Source organism: Pimephales promelas, chromosome 10, assembly GCF_988280905.1.
Source record: "Pimephales promelas chromosome 10, fPimPro1.hap1.1, whole genome shotgun sequence".
NCBI classification, from domain to species: Eukaryota; Metazoa; Chordata; class Actinopteri; order Cypriniformes; family Leuciscidae; genus Pimephales; species Pimephales promelas.
This window is the reverse complement of record NC_142778.1, coordinates 1,772,021-1,791,364: the sequence shown is the minus strand read 5'-3', so window position 1 is coordinate 1,791,364 and position 19,344 is coordinate 1,772,021. Positions and strand designations below refer to the sequence as shown.

At 36.7% G+C, this 19,344-nt stretch overlaps 2 protein-coding genes across 3 annotated transcripts; one reads left to right on the top strand and one right to left on the bottom strand.

Moving 5' to 3' along the window:
* Positions 1-1,783: 1,783 nt before the first annotated feature.
* LOC120459928 (uncharacterized) lies at positions 1,784-6,951 on the bottom strand. Its single transcript, XM_039647417.2, has 2 exons — positions 6,866-6,951; positions 1,784-3,589 (listed from the first exon to the last, which is right to left on the bottom strand). The coding sequence occupies exon 2, from the start codon at positions 3,531-3,533 to the stop codon at positions 1,929-1,931; it is 1,605 nt and encodes a 534-aa protein (XP_039503351.2). The 5' UTR covers positions 3,534-3,589; positions 6,866-6,951; the 3' UTR covers positions 1,784-1,928.
* Positions 6,952-8,837: 1,886 nt separating this feature from the next.
* yif1b (Yip1 interacting factor homolog B (S. cerevisiae)) lies at positions 8,838-16,916 on the top strand. Of its 2 annotated transcripts, none has more exons than XM_039647421.2 (8): positions 8,838-9,051; positions 9,434-9,645; positions 9,863-9,967; positions 12,244-12,322; positions 12,510-12,567; positions 13,913-14,068; positions 14,404-14,497; positions 16,248-16,916. In XM_039647421.2, exons 1-8 carry the CDS (start codon positions 9,018-9,020, stop codon positions 16,401-16,403), a joined length of 894 nt encoding a protein of 297 aa, XP_039503355.2. In that variant the 5' UTR covers positions 8,838-9,017; the 3' UTR covers positions 16,404-16,916. The 2 variants fall into 2 exon arrangements, with proteins under 2 accessions (XP_039503355.2, XP_039503353.2); XM_039647419.2 differs by having other exon boundaries at positions 8,872-9,060.
* Positions 16,917-19,344: the final 2,428 nt, after the last annotated feature.

Sequence of the window (19,344 nt, the reverse complement as noted above, 5' to 3'; positions counted from 1 at the left end):
GTGTTCCCGTAGCGTAAGCTAGCTCTCGCAATACGAGAGAACCTCTCGTAAGAGAACGAATCAGTTGCCTAACGTAACCTCGGTTCTCTCTAGATGAGGGAACGAGTATTGCGTTCCCGGCCGTGCTTGCGCTACTAGTGTTCTCGCTTCATTCAATGAAAACAGCGGGAAACTCGCCTATTTATAGACTCGGGCCACGCCGTTTGGCGGGCTTTGACGCAATGAGAGCGTGTCTGCTTCTCATTGGCCACGAGTTCAACCGAGTTCCCTCATAGGCTGTAGCAGTTCTCCCTGAGCGAACCTATGAGCTGCTAGCTAGCCCGCTCATGGTCTGCTGCAGTGAACTGCACTGACAATGGATACAAAATTAAAGGATAATTGAATAAATGAATTGTGGAGATTAGAAAAAAGAGGTATCCAAAGAACCCCACTGTCACCAAAACAGAAGAAGAATGTTTAACCTGACTTTATCCAATGTTTATTGAGTTAATATTTACCTAGCTTTTTATAAAGCCTACTTTGCCTTATGATTAATCAAACGGGGCAAGAATATAGACCATTTCACAAGATGTAAACAACACTGGTCCAGAAGCACTTCCTGTTTCAGTTTGTAACTGTTTTCTTTATTTCACATGTAAAGAAAACACCTTAAAGATGTTTGTTTAACTTTTTGATTCAGTTTTAAATGTTCTGTTGGTTGTATTTTATCCCACCTTTTATGTAGTGTTAAAAAACTGAAACAGGAAGTGCTTCTGGACCAGTGTTGTTTACATCTTGTGAAATGGTCTATATTTAAGATATATTTAACTATATCTTTTAGTTAAAAATGACACCTCTCTGCTCAGAAAGCCGTATCAGTTTCTATCCATATATAGAAATGTGTTTCACTGTTTTAGTTGAACAGCTGTATCTCAGTTTCAAATCTACTCACTGCCAAGATAAAAAAAGAGAAGTATAAAAGATAGTTCACACAAAAATGAAAATTCTGTCAGTAATTACTCGCACTCATGTTCAACCCCGTAAGACCTTCGTTCATCTTCGGAACACGAATTAAGATATTTTTGATTAAATCTGAGAGCTGGATCACTCCTCCATAGGCTTCTAATGTATTGAAGCTTGCCAGCCCCGAAAAGTTCTTTTATTTTTTTTTTATTTATCCTTTATTTAACCAGGTAAAACCCATTGAGATTAAAAATCTCTTTACAGCAAAATTACATCACATCATTGCATACGTACAAAGACACACATATAAAAGCCGATTATGCACTTATGAAATCTCAACGAAAACATTGACATGTGAGGGAGTCCAACTCAAAACTTCTCATTCTCAACTTAAAAACACTTAAAGGAATCAATTTACTAAGTTTTAAGTTGTTCTGCAGTAAAATCCATGTAGAGGGAGCAGAATAAACAAAGGCCTTTTTACCCAACACAGTACTGACATGTGGGACAGAAAACAAAACAACATCTTGAGAACAGAGAGAGTAATTACCAACACTTTAAAAAGACATCGTTATAAAAAGACTTATAAAAAGACATCGTTAAAATAGTCCCACACTTTTCATAATACACATCCTATGCATATTTATGTTCACTGTTTTGCTTTAGTTATAGTTTCAAAATGGAATCTGTTGCTGTCATAAGCTGTCAAATGCTATACTGTAAAAAAGTTAAGTTGTTTATCTGAGAGAAATAGCCATTCATCCCTCTTTTGAATTCTGTATCATAGTATTGTGTAACTTGTAGGAATGTGTAAAGGCCAATTTATTTTCAATTGCGTTTATAGGAGCTTGAAAAGAAAATTGACCTCATGTCGACCTTATGTTCATTCAGGGATTGGTTCACTTGTTTTGTTTTTAAAAAAATAGTTTATTCATCTATTTATTTGTATTTTTTTTTACTGACATGAAACAGTTCTTCGCAACAATTCATTCATTAATGAATCCACAGTCCTGTAGAACTTTAGAAACAGCAGGCACAAGATCTCCGGCATAGTCATTCAGATGATCATCTCTTACAAGTTTTGTGTTTGTTGAGTATGATTTGATGTGATACATGCGAGCGATGGAGTTCTGCACTCTTACTGTGTAGTAGCGTTGATGTTTCACAGTTTCCTCAATGCCATGTACATTAACCCTCAGAACTAGCCGAGGATTTACTATAATCTTGAAATTGTCTAAACTAATGGGAACTTCTCGCTCTATACAGTTTAAAATATTCATACCCCGTACATTTTTCCACTTGGTTTGTCCATAATCAGGTTTTGCGGTACAAGGGAATATATTATTCTCAAACTCAAAGCCCACATTAGTGCCATACGTGTTCTCAAGCTCACGCAACAGATCTGTCCAGCTCTTCACCTTGAGAGGCAGAATGAACTCATCCATGTCATGTAGAGCCAGATAGTGACTTTGGTACATGTAACGATAAACACAGTCATTAAGTGCAGGAATTTGCCCATAATAATGCAGCTGACCTGGTGAGTCACTCTTCCTCCAGCCATTAGACACATTGATGTGCTTTTTAATCGTCCATGGGATGATCTCCACAAAACCACTTTTCACATAGTAGTCCAGAACCTTCTGTATGTCTGAATCACAGTTGGTTTTATATATCACCACCCTTTGAGCACCAAGCAGTCTGAACATCTCCATCGCCTGGACTAATCCCAGCACATTCTCGTAGTCATACATGGTAGAGATGCAGACTGTAAACGAATACGGGAAGACTGTTGGAACGTCTCTGTTTCTAATGGGTTGGAAGGATGTTATGCTGTCCGAGATCTCACTGGCTGTTAACGCAACATGCGTCGGTGTCGAACACGAGCTATGGATCTGGCATGTGATAGTGGCAGTGCCGTACTCAAAATCAAAGTGGAAGTAGTGAATTGTGTATTCGGCTGGTGAAGTCACGTTCCTCCCTTCGCAGCACATCACACACCTGTACGTCACCTTCTCATCACGGAGAACGATAGCAATCATCTTTATCTGTTTCGTGTTGAAACGATGATCCATATAAGAGCCGATCACATATGTGTGAAGGCTCCCGACTTTAATCCCAGGATCGTCCTCCACTTGAACGCCACATGCTTTCGGAGTGGGTTTGGGGTAGATATGTGTGGGTTTTGGGTGGATCTGTGTGGGTTTGGGGTGGATCTGTGTGGGTTTGGGGTGGATCTGTGTGGGTTTGGGGTGGATCTGTGTGGGTTTGGGGTGGATCTGTGTGGGTTTGGGGTGGATCTGTGTGGGTTTGGGGTGGATCTGTGTGGGTTTGGGGTGGATCTGTGTGGGTTTGGGGTGGATCTGTGTGGGTTTGGGGAAGATCTGTGTGGGTTTGGGGAAGATCCGTGTGGGTTTGAAGATCTGTAAGATTTGTTTGATGATCTGTAAGATTTGTTTGAAGATTTGTTTGATGATCTGTAAGATTTGTTTGATTTTGAAGTAGATCTCATCGGATGGCAGTATGTATAAATGTAAAAAGCATGCTGCAGAAATAAAAATGACCAAAACACAGATCACCGGTCTATTCGTCATTTTAAATCGATTGCTTTTGATTCACTCTTCAGTTAGTCATATTCCATCGCGTTTCCCTAGAGAAAAGAAAAAGAAAAAACACATTTATGGTTGTCTCTAAAAAAGCTTTTGGCTTTAATGGACAAATGCACTTGTTGCTGGGATGTGAAATCTTGCACAAAATAACCACAACCCAAGAAGTCAGACTCAAAGAAACACATTTTTGTGTTGTTTTACTGTTTTAAAATAAGCTGAAACAACACAATTTTGGCTTATTTAGTCACAATTTCATTTTATTGTGTTCAATACACTTCCATAAATGTTGGGACTTTAGCTAAAACACAAACTAAAACTGAGCAGTGCATTTGCATGCTTTGCATAGGATAGGATTGAACTGGGAGGGTAAGTGTTGAAATTGGGTGTTAATATAATTATAATGGGTGTAATTATTAAAGGGGTGGTTTACTGCTTTTTTTCTTTGAACGATTGTGTTTATGGGGTGCAATATAACATGTATTCGTGGTTTTTCTTTTTTAAAATCTTATTTTTCATAAATTTCACCTTTTGGCTAAACTGTAGCTCACATTGTCCGGATACTTAAGGGCCATTACCTTTACGGGCGAAACGTGCATGTGATCCGGTCCAATGTAAATATTGCTGTCGAAACTGCAGTATCAGTATGAGCCAGAATCAGTCAGACCTTTTTTGCCAAAGCAGAGACATCCAACGCTCATGGCACCCTTTAGCGTCAAATGAGGAGATATATATACATGGGCCAGAAGACACCTCCTAGTGGTCTAACCCCAACCCTAGACCAGAACTGACGCCTTAAGATGAGAATGCGTTGTCTATTCAATGTAGCCAATACATGAATAAAACTATTTAAATAAATAGTAAATACATTTATAGTCTTTAATGACCTATTTAGGGCCCAAGCCCTGAAAGGGCGAATTGTTTTATTGTTTTCCTTGGGATTTTTTTTTCTTTCTAACGATTATTCGGGCAGTTTTGGGGCCCTTAATGTGCTTTAGAGTAAGAGTAATTAAAGCGATTTTACAGCGTAACCTTCGGTAATTATAGTGTACCTATTAATAACGTACTGATAGATTGTATTTTCAGTCATCAGATTCATTTACATTGTGCGAGCCACCCAAACCACTGCTCGGCAACACCAAAATCTAACAGTACTTACAATATAAGTGGAAGGGAAGAATATTTTAAGTTTGGGGAATAAAGGGGTAACAACCAGGAGAATTAAAAAAAACCTGATTTATACTGTAAGTATTATAGACCTTATTCAGAGCAGCGCCATGACAGGTATGAAAGTGAGGCTGTGAGGGATAGACTTACAGTGTTTCCACTGGCATCCGCTGTAAAAAGCTGAATAAAGCTCCTAAAATTTTCCTCAACTTACATTGTCAGGAGTTTTTTGTCAACTGAAATTTCTTGGAAAGATATTTTTCCAGTGTTTCATGAGCAGAACAATCCAAAAACACAGTACAGCCCATTGAAGAGATGTCTATCCCTCACAGCCTCGCTTTCATTCTCATTAAAAATCAAAGATGGCGCTGCCGTGAATAAGGCGTATAGAACTAAGGGGTACTTATTCTATTATTAATGATATAACAATTTACATTTGGGAGCAATTTAGCAAGAACATACCTTTTTGAAATAATGGTGAACCAGTACTGTATAGGCTTTTTAAAAATTACAGTGCACATATCTATGCATTTATAATATTTTTAACAAAAGTGCACTGAAAACAAAAACTATTGCAACATTTGCTTAAATTTTGGGGAAAGATACTCTTGTTTCATGTAGTGGTGCTTGTTGTTACCCTCTTGTTCTATGTAGTTACTGGGTACAATAAAAATGCAAACACAATCTTATATCACTGACTCAGAAACCTTTATTTATTATACAAGCACCACTTACCCTGTAACCACATGAAACCAGATATATTTCCCAGTATATTTAAAAAAAAAATAGTATTAGCTTTTCTTCCCTTGAAACATGGTAGCCCAAACTTAAACATCTGCGCTTTTGCTATAAACTTTTTCATTTTATATATATATATTTTTTTTTATAAATGCATAGATGTACCCTGTCATTTTTTAAAAAGCCTACACTGTTAGACCTTACCAGGTTTTTTTTTTTACAGTAAAATACTGGCAACAGGCCAAATTCTGACACTATCATACCATTTTCCATTAAAACAGTAATATACCGTAGAAAACAAAAGTAGCCTACATGAATATACTGTGAATTAACAGCTCTCAAAGTCGACACTCACAGACTGTGTTCATAATCACACCCTATACCCTAGGGGTGGGCGATATGGAAAAAATATCATATCACGATTTTTTTAGGAAAAAAGATTTTATCACGATTTTTTATCACGATTCTTTTTCAAGTTGGTTTTAATATTTTGAAAGTGGCTGTTCATTACAGCCAAACTAATGCCCCTATGTATTGATACATAATTGTTACAAAAAGGTACGCAGTGAATGTTCTCGCTAAATTGCTCCCAATTGTAAGATTGTTGTATCATAATAGTAGAATAAGTACCCCTTAGTTCTATAATACTTAGAGTAAATATATATATATATATATATATTTCTCCTGGTTGTCACCCCTTTATTCCCCAAACTTTACATATTGTTCCCTTATACTTACATGTAAGTACTTTATAGCTACACTAAAATTACAGAAAGTTACACTGTAAATTCCTCTTAATTACACAGTACTTTCCGGGCTGTTACCGAAGATTCTTACAGTGTAGCTATAATTATTTATCTTTTACAATGTCAAATGATGTACTAAACATTTTGTTCAGTCTTGTAATACCATTGGACTACAAGAAAATGGGAAAATGCCAGACAATAAAAAATAAGTTTAGCCTACCTCATGAAAACATTGCGACAGAACTGATTAGCATTCGTCAAAAAGCACATTTTATAATCCGTTAAGCTCTTCAGATATAACTTGCTGAAACGCGTTGATTTCACCACAAACTCCCGGCATGAGAACTAACAGTTTCATGTTATATGTTGTCTCAACTATTTATCAAAGACAAGCGAAATAAATAAATAAAAACTTTACTCCAGGCTATATCCTCATCATACCTAAATAGGCCAATAATTTACTTAGCCTATTTGAACTATAATTACAAATAGGCTAGGCCTCCTTTGTTTTTCAGAAAAGTGATCATACCCAGTTTCATCATTTCAATTGTCTTTTGAAAAACAACTTGTTGAACACAACTACTTCTCTTCTCATGTTTCTAGGCTACTATGGGCCACAAGGGAAATATCAAGAAAATAAATGAAGAATATATCTATATTTTAGCCTACCGTTATCAGCACGTTAAGTAGATTCCGCTCTCCTCGTCTCTGAGATAACAGTTCAGCTCAACAGTTTTTACTTTCATTTTCTATTGGGTTCAGTTGACTGGATTGTTGACGGGGGAAGGGGGGGGGGATGAGTTGCTCTTGAAAGCCATTTTTTTAACGGTAAGATGTTGTGCTGTCCTAGACGAAAGATGAGCAGTCGTGGAGGATTCTGTGGTCGTGGCTCCTAAACGCAGTACAGTGAGAGAATGTTTCAAAGACGGTCGTTGTCTCAAACCTGAGATCCTTTTCTGACAGTATCAGAAAGTGCGTTTGGTGTTACGTCCTACATCTACTGACAACCCAACGAAAATGCAACATGAATTGGCGTATTGATCAACTCGACATTGCACTAAAAGCAGAGGTGGGCAGAGAACAGAGGTGGGCTTTATTACTTGAGTAAAAGTACAGATACCCCTTGCTAAATTTTACTCAAGTAAAAGTAGGCTCGCTGCAGCCAGTAGCACGATGACGTAGCTGGATGGTCCAAATGCAATTTATGCAATAAATAAATATAAATGCAATAAATAAATGTAATTAAAAAAATAAATGCAATTGTTTGCATACATAATCCTGGTGAAGATCGCTCTTTGGATATTGGTGTGGTGGATAAGATTTTTTCCTAACTTAACCTGCAAACTAAAAAAAAAAACCCTATTAAATCAACACTGAAGCACACATCGATCAGATTCAGACGTCTCTCCTCCTCCTCAAAAATAGCGTGATTTTTCATTTTCCCCCAAATCACTCGTAGTGCATGTACATTAATCACGTGATATTTGTTACTTTTCACAGCGCTGGTCAACTAGACCAGCCTTTCTCAAACTTTTTTCAGTCAGGGCACCTTTCAAAAGTGCATAAAATCTCAAGGCACCCCAGTGTAAAATATAATTTAAAAACACTGCATAACCCAAATTTAAATGCAAATGTCTTGTTTAGTTAGACAGAACAGTAATGAACAGAGCATAATATGAACTGTAAATAACAATAATAATAAAAACTTTATAGCACCTTTAAAAACACAGGTTTGCAAAGTAATTCACAAAATAATTAATCAGAGACACAAATGCCATAAAACCGTAAGAGGTGGACCGCCCAATACAAGAACCCAATAACAAATCCAGACCAGGAGAACTCAAATGAAGTGCAGGATGCAGATAAAATAAAATAAAAATCCCTGGCTCTTGTGGGGATTTTCTTTTCAAAAAACGATCCATAATGCTGTAACTAAAGTGGCCTAAATTCACGTTTATTTTTACGTTTCTGTCAGTCTGAGGTGTTGCTATAACGCGTTGCTATGGATTGCGTCACTTGCGTCAAGTTGTGTGTGTCTTGCTTCGGTCTTGTGAGACGGATTTTTTTATGATTAATTTTATATGTTTATCTAAAATGAATTTACAATTTTATTAATATGTTCATATGTTTAAAAAGAAGAATGTAAATTCAAATATATTTATATATGAAATGTCAGCTGGGTTTTTTTCTGGGTTTTTTTTTTTTAGCCTACGTAATTTTTTGGCGGCACCCCTGACACAGCTAGGGGGCACCCCAGTGTGCCGCGGCACCCACTTTGAGAAAGGCTGAACTAGACCAATCACACGAGTTATTTTTGTGTCAATCTCCCAGGAAATAGTGATGATTGCTGGTGCAAGCATACTTTTGTACGTCAGCCTTCTGTCCTCGAAATTATTATCTTCAAATTATTATATGTTCTAGTATACACACGTAAAAACGCCGTGTTGTTATATTTGTTTGGCATGCTGAGCCTCCACACAATTATTCTAAATATTTTATTTATAAATAATTATTTATAAAAAACGAATATATAAACATAATTAACGCGAAGCAATATAACTAAAGCCAGATATAAATAAAAAGACTCATTACAAACTGAGATAATTACTACGTCATCGCACTACAGTCCAATCCTGAGCTTATCCGGATACTTGACCCGGAAGTGATGTCTGCTGCGATTTGATTTCTCCTGCTATTTTTGCGATGCTAATTATAGTTTCGATACCGGCAGCTTCTCGATTAGACGTCTAAATGTGTTGATAAATGTTTATATTTGTCTTTTGTTACCTATCTATTTAAGTAAAGATACCGCATATTTGAAATGGACTTTTTAAACCAGAGTGGGTCCAGACAGCGTAAGTTACGTACGTGATTATTTGTGATTTGTGAGTTATGAAATACTATATAAGACACTCATTTCATTATTATTTGAATATTAGCCTATCTGTTGTGTGCTTTTTTCGGTTGTTAAATAAATGTGTATTCACAGCAATAGCATATTTAGGCATGTTCCTTCTTTAAATTTACTAGAACCTCTATTCTTGCTGTTTTCTCTCTGTACCTTGTTTACACACATTAAATACATCAAAAATCTGCATTCTACATGTCAGATGATTTGAATTGACCCTTTAGGTTAGTGGATAAACCAGTCTACCTGACTACTTGGGACTGTGTGCTATGGACATGTACAGTCATTTGTTTATGTCAGCTGACTTTGATGTGATTCTTGTGTTGTAGAGCCGAAGATCAGGATGCGAGGCCCCTCAGGGGACCCCAGTCCGTTATTTGACGACACTAGTTCGGTGGTAAACAAACACGGTGACGGCGATGTGGGGAAAGGGCCTGATGCGTATCCAGGACAGGCCTTTCTGTCGGACCCCATGTCTAACCTCGCCATGGCCTACGGCAGCAGTCTCGCCACACACGGCAAAGAGATGATGGACAAGAACGTATGTGATAGCTGTCAGACGAGTATAAATGATCATGAGCTGTGTGATGTGCATTCGATCATTAATGGGCTAGGATGTGTGTTTATTGTGGTGTAGAAGAGCATGTGATGTTCATTACTGTGTTGAAACAAGGCCCATCTTGTTGTGGGATCAGAATCATGCATTTTGATGAACTGCTATTTTATTGTAGTAACATGCTTCTCTTTTTGGTCCACAGCTGGATCGATTCGTCCCCATCTCTAAGTTAAAGTACTATTTTGCAGTGGACACGGTTTATGTTGGCAAGAAGCTTGGACTGCTGGTTTTTCCCTACATGCATGAAGTAAGACCACCACCACATTAACAGACCTGTTTCTAATAGGGACGTGAGGGATTTTGAACATTTACAGGGGCTAGTCAGTGATTTTATTGCCGTCCGAATCTAGAATGTCAGTGTTTTTCTTCCACCACCCACGTATAAATCCTCGGCCGAATTACGTACTGTTTTTTTGTCAAACACCAAGGTTGTGAGATTGCCGTCTGAATCCACATTTCTGAGTTTACATAGGAATCAATTCAAAATCCAAGGTTAAATCCATTTTGACCACTCCATAACACCATAACTGTTGCGCTTCACGTAAGCATTTGAAAGATGTACCCTTTTATTACTGAAATGCTGGGAAGTATTTATGAGAACAATATTTCATCATCTCTCCACCAATGAAAAAAAGCACGTCAACATTTGAAATGAGGCGTTACAGCAATACACTTTTAAATTGTATTAGGGCCTATACAATTACATTAAAAAATAAACCAAACAGCTTTGTTTACCTAATATAAATAAGAAGCTGCAATAAATTATTTTTTTTCTAATTTCCAATTATTTTCCTAATTTCAAGCATGTCTAGCTTCCAATTTTTAAAGAGGAGATTTTAATAATCACACAATAAATAGGACATTTAAATATGAATTTATCCGTATTATTCCAAGCACATGACATTTTGTTACAGCGGACTGTCTGCTGTTAATAAAATGTCATGTGCTTGGAACAATCCTGGGTTCGTAGGATCACAAAACTCGCTCCTCCAAATCGCCATCCGTACGGTATGCATGAGTTTTATCACTGAGGTGTCATGCAAATTCATTTTTACAGACGTCAACATGAGAAACAATTACTGCCTGAATAGGGCTCTAGATAGTGGGGGGTTTTTCTTAAAGGGATAGTTCACCCAAAAATGTAAATTGTCAATACTTACTCAGCCTCAAGTTGTTCCAAACCTGTATATTTCTTCTGTTGAAGAACACGTAAGAAGATATTTTAAAATGATGTTGGTAACCAAACAGTTGACTGGAAGCCATTGACTTCCATAGTAGGAAATGAAAAATACTATTGAAGTCAGTGGGTGCCATCATATATAATATATACACTACACCGGTATATACACTACCGGTCAAAAGTTTTAGATCAGTAAGATTTTTTATGTTTTTAATTGAAGTCTCTTCTGCTCACCAAGGCTGCTTTATTTGATGGAAAAAAAAAAAGACAAACAGTAACATTGTGAAATATTATGACAATTTAAAATGACTGTTTTCTATTTTAATATATTTTAAAATGTAATTTGAAAGCTGAATTTTCAGTTTTCAGTGTCACATTATCCTTCAGAAATCATTCTAATATGCTGATTTTATGCTCAAAAAACATAAATTATTATTTTCAATGTTGAAAACAGTCGTGTACCATTTTCCCCCCAAAAATTCTATGATGAATTGAAAGATCTAAAGAACAGCGTTTATTTAAAATATAATCTTTTCTAACATTATAAATGTCTTTACTGTAACTTTTGATCAATTTAACTCATCCTTGATGGATAAAAGTATTTTCTAATTTCTTTCCCCCAAAAATAAAAAATAAATTCTTACTGACCCCAAACTTTTGAATGGTAGTGATTAATATTACAAAAGCTTTCCATTTCAGATCCATTCTGTTCTTTTGAACTTTCTATTAATCAAAAAACAGTTTTCAACATGGATAATAATCATAAATGTTTCTTGAGCATCATATTATAATAATTTCTATAGGATCATGTGACACTGAAGACTGGAGTAATGATGCTGTAAATTCAGCTTTGATCACAGGAATAAATTCTATATATTCAAGTAGAAAACCGCTGTTTTAAATTGGAATAATATTTCACAATATTACTGTTTATTTTTATTTGTTTTATTTATTTATTTTTTTTTTTATCAAATAATTGCAGCCTTGGTGAGCAGAAGAGACTTCTTTTAAAAACATAAAAAATCTTACCAATCTAAAACTTTTGACCAGTAGTGTGTGTATATATATATATATATATATATATATATATATATATATATATATATATATATATAATGTGTATATATATATATATATATACTGTATATATATATATATATATATATATATATATATATATATATATATATATATATATGTATATATATATATATATATATAAAATGTATGAAGTTGCCTTTCTTGTCATTTTTTGAGATTGACAGTTACTGGTAACTTGGACTGAATATGATGACAGAATTATTGTTTGGTTTTCATGCGTGTGTCCTGTCCTCTCTCTGTAGAACTGGGAGGTGAGCTATCAGCAGGATACACCAGTTGCTCCACGGTTTGATATCAACGCCCCAGATCTGTACATTCCCGGTATGACTCCAAGCCATATTCTATTATAATAATAATAATAATATCTTTCAATTCATGAACTTTACTAAATGATTTGCTATTTAAAAATTCAAAGGGTCTTATTATATGTTGATGGGAACGTGTACAGTCATGGAAATGTTCACTGAATTATTCATCTGTATGTGTTTGTTTGTCTCTGGCTCCGCAGTGATGGGTTTCATTACGTATGTCCTGGTTGCTGGATTGGCTCTGGGCACACAGAACCGGTAAGAGCCAGTTTGGTTTATCTATTGCAGATACTGCGAGAGTTCAACTGTGTGGGAATGCAATGCTTACGCCAAGGTCATTAGAAGACAAATTAAACATTTACCCTTGAGCCCTTAAAGGGTAACTAAACCAACTTTTTTTAGTTACTGATCTGTAAGAATGGGGCTTTATTAGTGCTGATCATTGATTTGAGAAACTTTTTTGACGTTTGGGTATAAAGTGTTTTAATTCTACAATATATGGTGTAAAAACGTCTTAGTGCTGCCCTCTTCAGGTTGAACGGTGGCTACTGCGGTGGTAAGCGTGATGTAAGCAGATTCCAGCTCGCCACGACCTCGGCCGTTTAAAAAACATCCAGAAACTATCTTTGGAAAAAAGATATGTGAAGTGTAATTTAATTGTTTAATTCGTCTCACGTCCCGTTGAATAACACGGGGAGGCGGGGTTTCTGAGCTATACTAGGACCGGCCACCAGGGGGCGTTCGAGACAGTATTCAATGTATTTAGGCTATATACATGCCATCAAAGTCAGAAAACACCAGACTTGAAAAGACTTGAAACAGTATCCTCCATAAGCACATGCAGAAGAAATAAAGAAATACATTTTCTAATAAAGATATTCATTTTGTTAAGGAAAAATGACTAATGTTTGAATGTTCTACCTCAGATTTCTACCTCTCTTTTGCCAGTGTTTGTCATGATATGTTCTGACAATAAAGACTAGTTTAAACCACAATTAACGCTCTAGCTTCTACAACTTTTAGTTAAGAGCAAAAATCTGACTTTAAGCTTTTTTTATTGTGATCTATATCGATTTTGACTGAAGTGTTGTTCCTGTGTTATTGATAGGAAATGGGAGCCTTCCGTTTGTTTCTCTTAAGAAAATGGAACATTTAAATAACGAAACATTACTTTTAATGAAAGTCAATTAAAAAAAAAAATCATAATTTGTGTAGGCCATAAATTTAAATCATAATGGTCATAAAAAGGTCTTAAATTTGACTGACTAAACCCTGCAGAAACCCAGTTGCAATGTGTGTGGATAAATAATTTATATTGAACACTGCAAAATTCCTTAAAAAAACAAGAATTATCAGTTTTTTATTTCATGGAGGCTTTAAATATGTATCATTTCCTGTCCGAATGGTCCCAGAATGGACCTGAAGCTTCATTTATCAGATGTATTATCACGAGAGGAACTGTGTTTTAATGATGCAGGACTTTCAGAGGGGAGAGGAGACTTCCTGTAATTGTCCTGACTGCTTGTGACCTCTTGTTGCTCAATGCTCTCTGTTTTAAGTCATGACTCTTGACCTGATTTTGCTTCTCTGCTCTTGATTTCAGGTTTTCTCCAGAGATTTTGGGCATTCAGGCCAGCTCGGCCCTGGTGTGGCTCATCATCGAGGTTCTGGCTGTGCTCCTCAGTCTTTATCTGGTAACCGTTAACACTGACCTCACCACCATCGACCTGGTGGCCTTTTCTGGATACAAATATGTTGGGTGAGGACATTGGTTCTTGTGTTTACCCTAGATTTAACACAATATCATCATCTGGTGTTTTGGACTCTAGGTTGTGCTATTGAGTAATATTTTCTGCACAATTAGCTGTATATCTTTTTAAAAAATATATTGAAGTGAAACTGAAAAATAAAGTGAAATGAAATTAATTTGCGTGTATCGTTTCCCAGTATTGTCCTCATACCTTATATAACTAGTATTACTAATCTAGTTTACTCCAAAACTCATTAATTGACAACTTTATCATCAGTGGAAAAGGAATAGGTTTTGTCCAAAGCTGTGTAAATTCCTGTGGTGTGTGTTTGGTGTTTCCTCAGGATGATCGTGGGAGTGGTGGCAGGACTTGTGTTTGGCCGGATGGGATATTACCTCTCACTGCTGTGGTGCTGCGTGTCTATCTTTGTCTTTACGGTGTGTATCGAGAGATGGATTCATATGGTGCTGTATGTTATAGTATAGCCTTATATTCATCATTTTGCTGAAGTTCAAACGGCCAGCCGTCGTGTTTCTGGTTCTTGGTTTTTGTTCAGAAAAAAACATCTGGATATTTTTAGCAAACTAGAAATGTAAAAAAAAAATCCTGACATTTTTATTAGCCTGAACAAAACACATTCACATGTTGCCTGCAACTGGATTTTTTACACTAAATGAATACTTTTACAGCAAGGAAGACATTTGTAATTTAAAAAAATCTATTTTAAAAGAATCCTTTTTCCCCCCTAAAATTTATAATAATAATCAGAAATTTTTCTTGAGCATCAAATCATCATATTAGAGTGATATCTGTAGGATCATGTGACTTTCAGATTTGCTCACAGGAATAAATTACATTTTACTGTAAATTTGCACAGAAAACAGCTGGTTTAAGTTGAATCATTTTTCACTTTTTATCAACTTTTCTTTTTTGACAAATAAATGCAGTCTATGTGAGCAGAAGAGACCTCTGTCAAATGCATTTACATGTACAGTTAGTACAGTTAAAACATTGCATGCATTAAAACATCTTACTAACCTTAAACCGTTGACCGGTAGTATGTATATAATATTTCTTTCCATCCATTGTAACCTATATATATATATATATATATATATATATATGAGTGAATTCACACATCAGCTACAGATGTTGCTGATGTGTGAATTCACTCATACGGCACATAGACATGTATTGAATGAAGTGATGCTTGAATGTCTAAACTATGCAGCAGATTTCAGTTACCAAGGTTCCCGGGTCCTTGAAATCCTTAAAAGTTTGTGATGCTGAAATTTTTTTTCAAGGCTTTGTAAAGTAAAAAAAAAGAAAAAAGAAAAAAAAAACATGCATAAATACAGGTCCTTGAAAGTGCTTGAATTATTTAGTGCAAGAAAAAAATCCATATTATTCCCTCCAATCCCCTAATGTATTATTTTGCCAACACTTTGTGGCCTATGCATGCTAGCTTGCTTGATTTACATTAGTTACGCACATTTACACATTAAAGGGATAGTTCACTTTGAAATTAATTTCACTTTGTTTCCGCAGTATTTTCAATTTTGATATTTTTAGGTCAAACCGTTCTTGTCTGTCAGTCATATAATGGAGGTCTATGGTCACCACCTCAAAGAGCATGCACAGAGAAGTCCAAATTAAACATGATTTAATGACTCGTAAATGTCAGTGCACATTGATGGCCTAAGACACGAAACGAGCGGTTTGTGTGAGAAAACGAACAGTATTTATATTGTTTTTACCTCTTAGCCACAAAAGCGCCCGCGCTCTCATATCACTTGTACATGGCTGTGGTCACAAGAGGTAAAAACGATATAAATACTGTTCGTTTTCTCACACAAATCGACCAAAAATGTATTTCAAAGTGAACTATCCCTTTAAGTGTTTCCTATGTGAGGTAGTGTTGTATGTTGCCATGACAAAACAACTACAATGGTTTTAGTTCAGGCGAAACTGTCAAAAAATAAAATTTGCATTATTGGATGTTTTTAGCAAATTGGAAATACAAAAAAAGTTCAAAAAACATTTTATTAGCCTGATCAAAACACATTAACATGTTGAACACTACATATGTGTCCCCACTTTAAGTCCTTGAATTTAAAGTGAACTAAGGTGTGGGAAATCTGACCTGTGACCTCTGAAACGCCTCCTGCTCTTCTGTGTCGCTGACAGATCCGAACGCTCCGGCTAAAGATCCTGTCTGAGGCCGCCGCGGAGGGACGGTTAGTGCGAGGAGCCAAAAACCAGCTGCGGATGTACCTGACCATGGCCATCGCTGCAGCACAGCCCGTGTTCATGTACTGGCTCACCTTCCACCTGGTCAGATAAGAGGAACGGCCACGGACAGAAGCTCAGAGAGCCAATTTGCACACACGTAATAATAAACCAATGGACACGTGTTGTGCAGCCTCATCATTGCACAATATGAATGATCTCAACTGTAATCGCCCAGCTGTCTTTTGTACATTTCTAGGAGTTTTTGTTGGGTTTTGTATTGTCTAATGTACAGTGCAATTGTATTTTATTTTTTTAATGTCAATGTCTTTATTTGCAAAGTTTTAGCAAAGGGTGTTGTCCGGATGCTATGACTGCACTTTGGCTGCCTATTTCCTGTCATGGTAACCACAAACCATGTGTGTGTGTGTGTTGCTTCTATACTAGTAATGTGCTCTTTCTTGTTGCCACTAACAGGTGCATAAAGAGTCTTTCTTGAGGTCAGACCTTCATGCTTAATGCAGGTTTTTACAAAAGAAACTAGCTTCATACATTTCAGGGTCAATTGCAGATTTCTTTCATAAATTGTACATGAAATAAACATGCTCTCAGGAGTTTTGAATTCAAGGCTAGTTTACTGTGGGTTATAGAAGTTATTTTAATAATAAATAAATATGGATTTACTAAGTAAAGTTTAAATCAATGTAAGCATACTAGTTTAATGGTGGTAATAGATATTATTCTGCAGAAATCTGCCTGTTCATAACTGGCTTCACGGTGTAATAATACTACAGAAACCGCTATTGTGGTGAAGGCTGATGTTGGCTACATAAGCAGTTACCTGTTATGTAAAGCATGTCCTGTTAGGCATGTTACCCTGAACAGTTTTGTTAGGATTGCCAAACAATCCACGAATGAATAAAGACAATGAAAGTGAATTCATCAATAAATTAATTATGGAGATAAAAAAAGAGGAATCCAAAATTGGCACTGTCTGCAAAACTGAATACTGAATTGTTTATTGAGTGAGTTTATATATTTACGTAGCTTTTTTAAAGCTTACTTTGCCTATTTAAAAATAATATTTCAGAAAACGTCTAACACAAACCAGTTGTCTTAAGGTAACATGATTAATCAACCAGGGAAACAATGTGGATATATTTTAGTAAAAAAAAAAAAAGTTTTGCTTTAATTTATAAAAGTGTGCAAGAAAAGGCACGACAAAGAAATGACACCTGGCTGCTCAGAAAAGAAAAGAAAAAACGTGTTTCACTGTTTTAGTTTTGCAGCTGTCTCTCAGTTTCAAATTCACTCACTGACAAGAGAAAAAGAAAAGATAGTGTAATCTTTGCTGATCTTTAAGGCTTTATAAATTCCAACCTGATTTCCCCAACTTGTGCACCGTTACACACTAACAGATGCTGTACAGAAGTAGTCAAGAAGAAAAAACAAATATAGTTCTACTAACAAGTGCATGTGTAATGGTCAAGTAAAGGCGTATTGCACTATATTTCATTGGTCACAGAATTCATTTACAATCATACTTTACTACACATCACAATATAATTTGCAGCATTTCATAAAAGAGGAAATCATTTCAGCATTTTTTATGATGTCAATTTACCAACTTGCACATTAACCATCTGTTTATGCCTCTAAAATATAAAAAGGACACCGTAAAATACAGTCTAATTAAATTCTGATTGTGACATATAATAAAGTTGTAATTATGAAAAGTAAAGCAGCAACTGTGAGAAATTTCCCTTTTGAAAAAACATCATATAAAAAAGAAAATGTATCGGATCCTTTGAGTTCTGCACGGAATGCTGTAATACTAACCGATTACAAAATTGGTCGGAGAGACTCGGCATTATAAACAGCAGGTGGAATATTTCAACCCCAGGGGTGGCAAGGTGGATTGCCACGGGCAAAACATGATTAGAGAGGCTTACAGTGGAAATACACCATGTGGGGGTCGCTCAGGGGAGGCACCTAGCCAACGGGCAGGCAATGCACACTGGCGTTGACGTAAACAGTGCTGGAGGAACTCAGGGTTGGCGGGAAGCTCACCTGAGGAGAATTTCGCACATGAGCGGATTATAGAATCAGGCGAATGTGTTGGGTGTCGCCAAAGTCCTTTTAGGCAAGTCCTGCCACTCGGCCGCCATCTTGGCAACGCCTCCGGGCAGCTATTTCGGACTAACAAGACCAGGCTCCTATCTAAATGAATAGGCAGAGAGTCAGAACTGCAAAATATGATAAAATTCGCTGAAAAAGTTTGATGACATTGCCCCAAAATAAGGTTTAAAACAGTGTTTTCCCCACAGGTTATAGTTTTACTACGCATGCGCAAGGGTTCTCTCGCGTTTGAAACACAGTATAGGTGCGTTCCATTCGACAGGGTCCCTACGCAGTGTTCACTGCTCCCTACTCCCTGAACACGGTATATCAGTTGAAGTGGACTTCACTGACTTCCTGTGAAGTGATGTATCGATGTTCCCTTATTCCCTATGCCGTTTGCAGTGCCCTTCGAACTGAACATCTTCGTTCCCTTCGAATTGGAATCTCACTTAAGATGGCGAAATACCCTCCACTTCGCAGTCCACTTACGGTCCAACTGAACGCACAGTATGTGTGCGCTCTAGCTCGTTCGCTCTAGATTCCGGGAGATGAACTAATTTGCGGGCATCAGCGAGCCGCTATCAATCTGCGGGAGACACCCGGAACTTCTGGGAGACTTGGGATGTCTGATATTTACACAACGCACACATACACTGCATATCAAATCTGCCGCCTTTTCAAACAGCTGTAAACCTCAACTGTGCGCATGCGTCGGTGGAACCAGACGATCGGCTTAAATGTTTTTCCCGGCTTGACTGTTAAAAGCACTCCAGCGGGAGAGGCGGGACATGTGCATACAACCGCCATCTTTGGTGTTACGGGTTTTCCTTATACATTTGTGTTAAGGATTGAGGAAGTGGCATGTCTCTCTATAAATAGTCTCTGATGTCGAATGTATCCCGTCCCTGTAGTGGAATGGCGAGCAAACAAAGAC

Coding starts and splice junctions, on each gene's coding strand:
- LOC120459928 (XM_039647417.2), bottom strand. CDS start 3,533: ATGACGAATAGACCGGTGATCTGTGTTTTGGTCATTTTTATTTCTGCA.
- yif1b (XM_039647419.2), top strand. CDS start 9,018: ATGGACTTTTTAAACCAGAGTGGGTCCAGACAGCGTAAGTTAC. Junction 12,323..12,509: donor CCCAGATCTGTACATTCCCG/GTATGACTCCAA, acceptor CTGGCTCCGCAG/TGATGGGTTTCATTACGTAT. Junction 14,498..16,247: donor TGTCTATCTTTGTCTTTACG/GTGTGTATCGAG, acceptor TGTCGCTGACAG/ATCCGAACGCTCCGGCTAAA.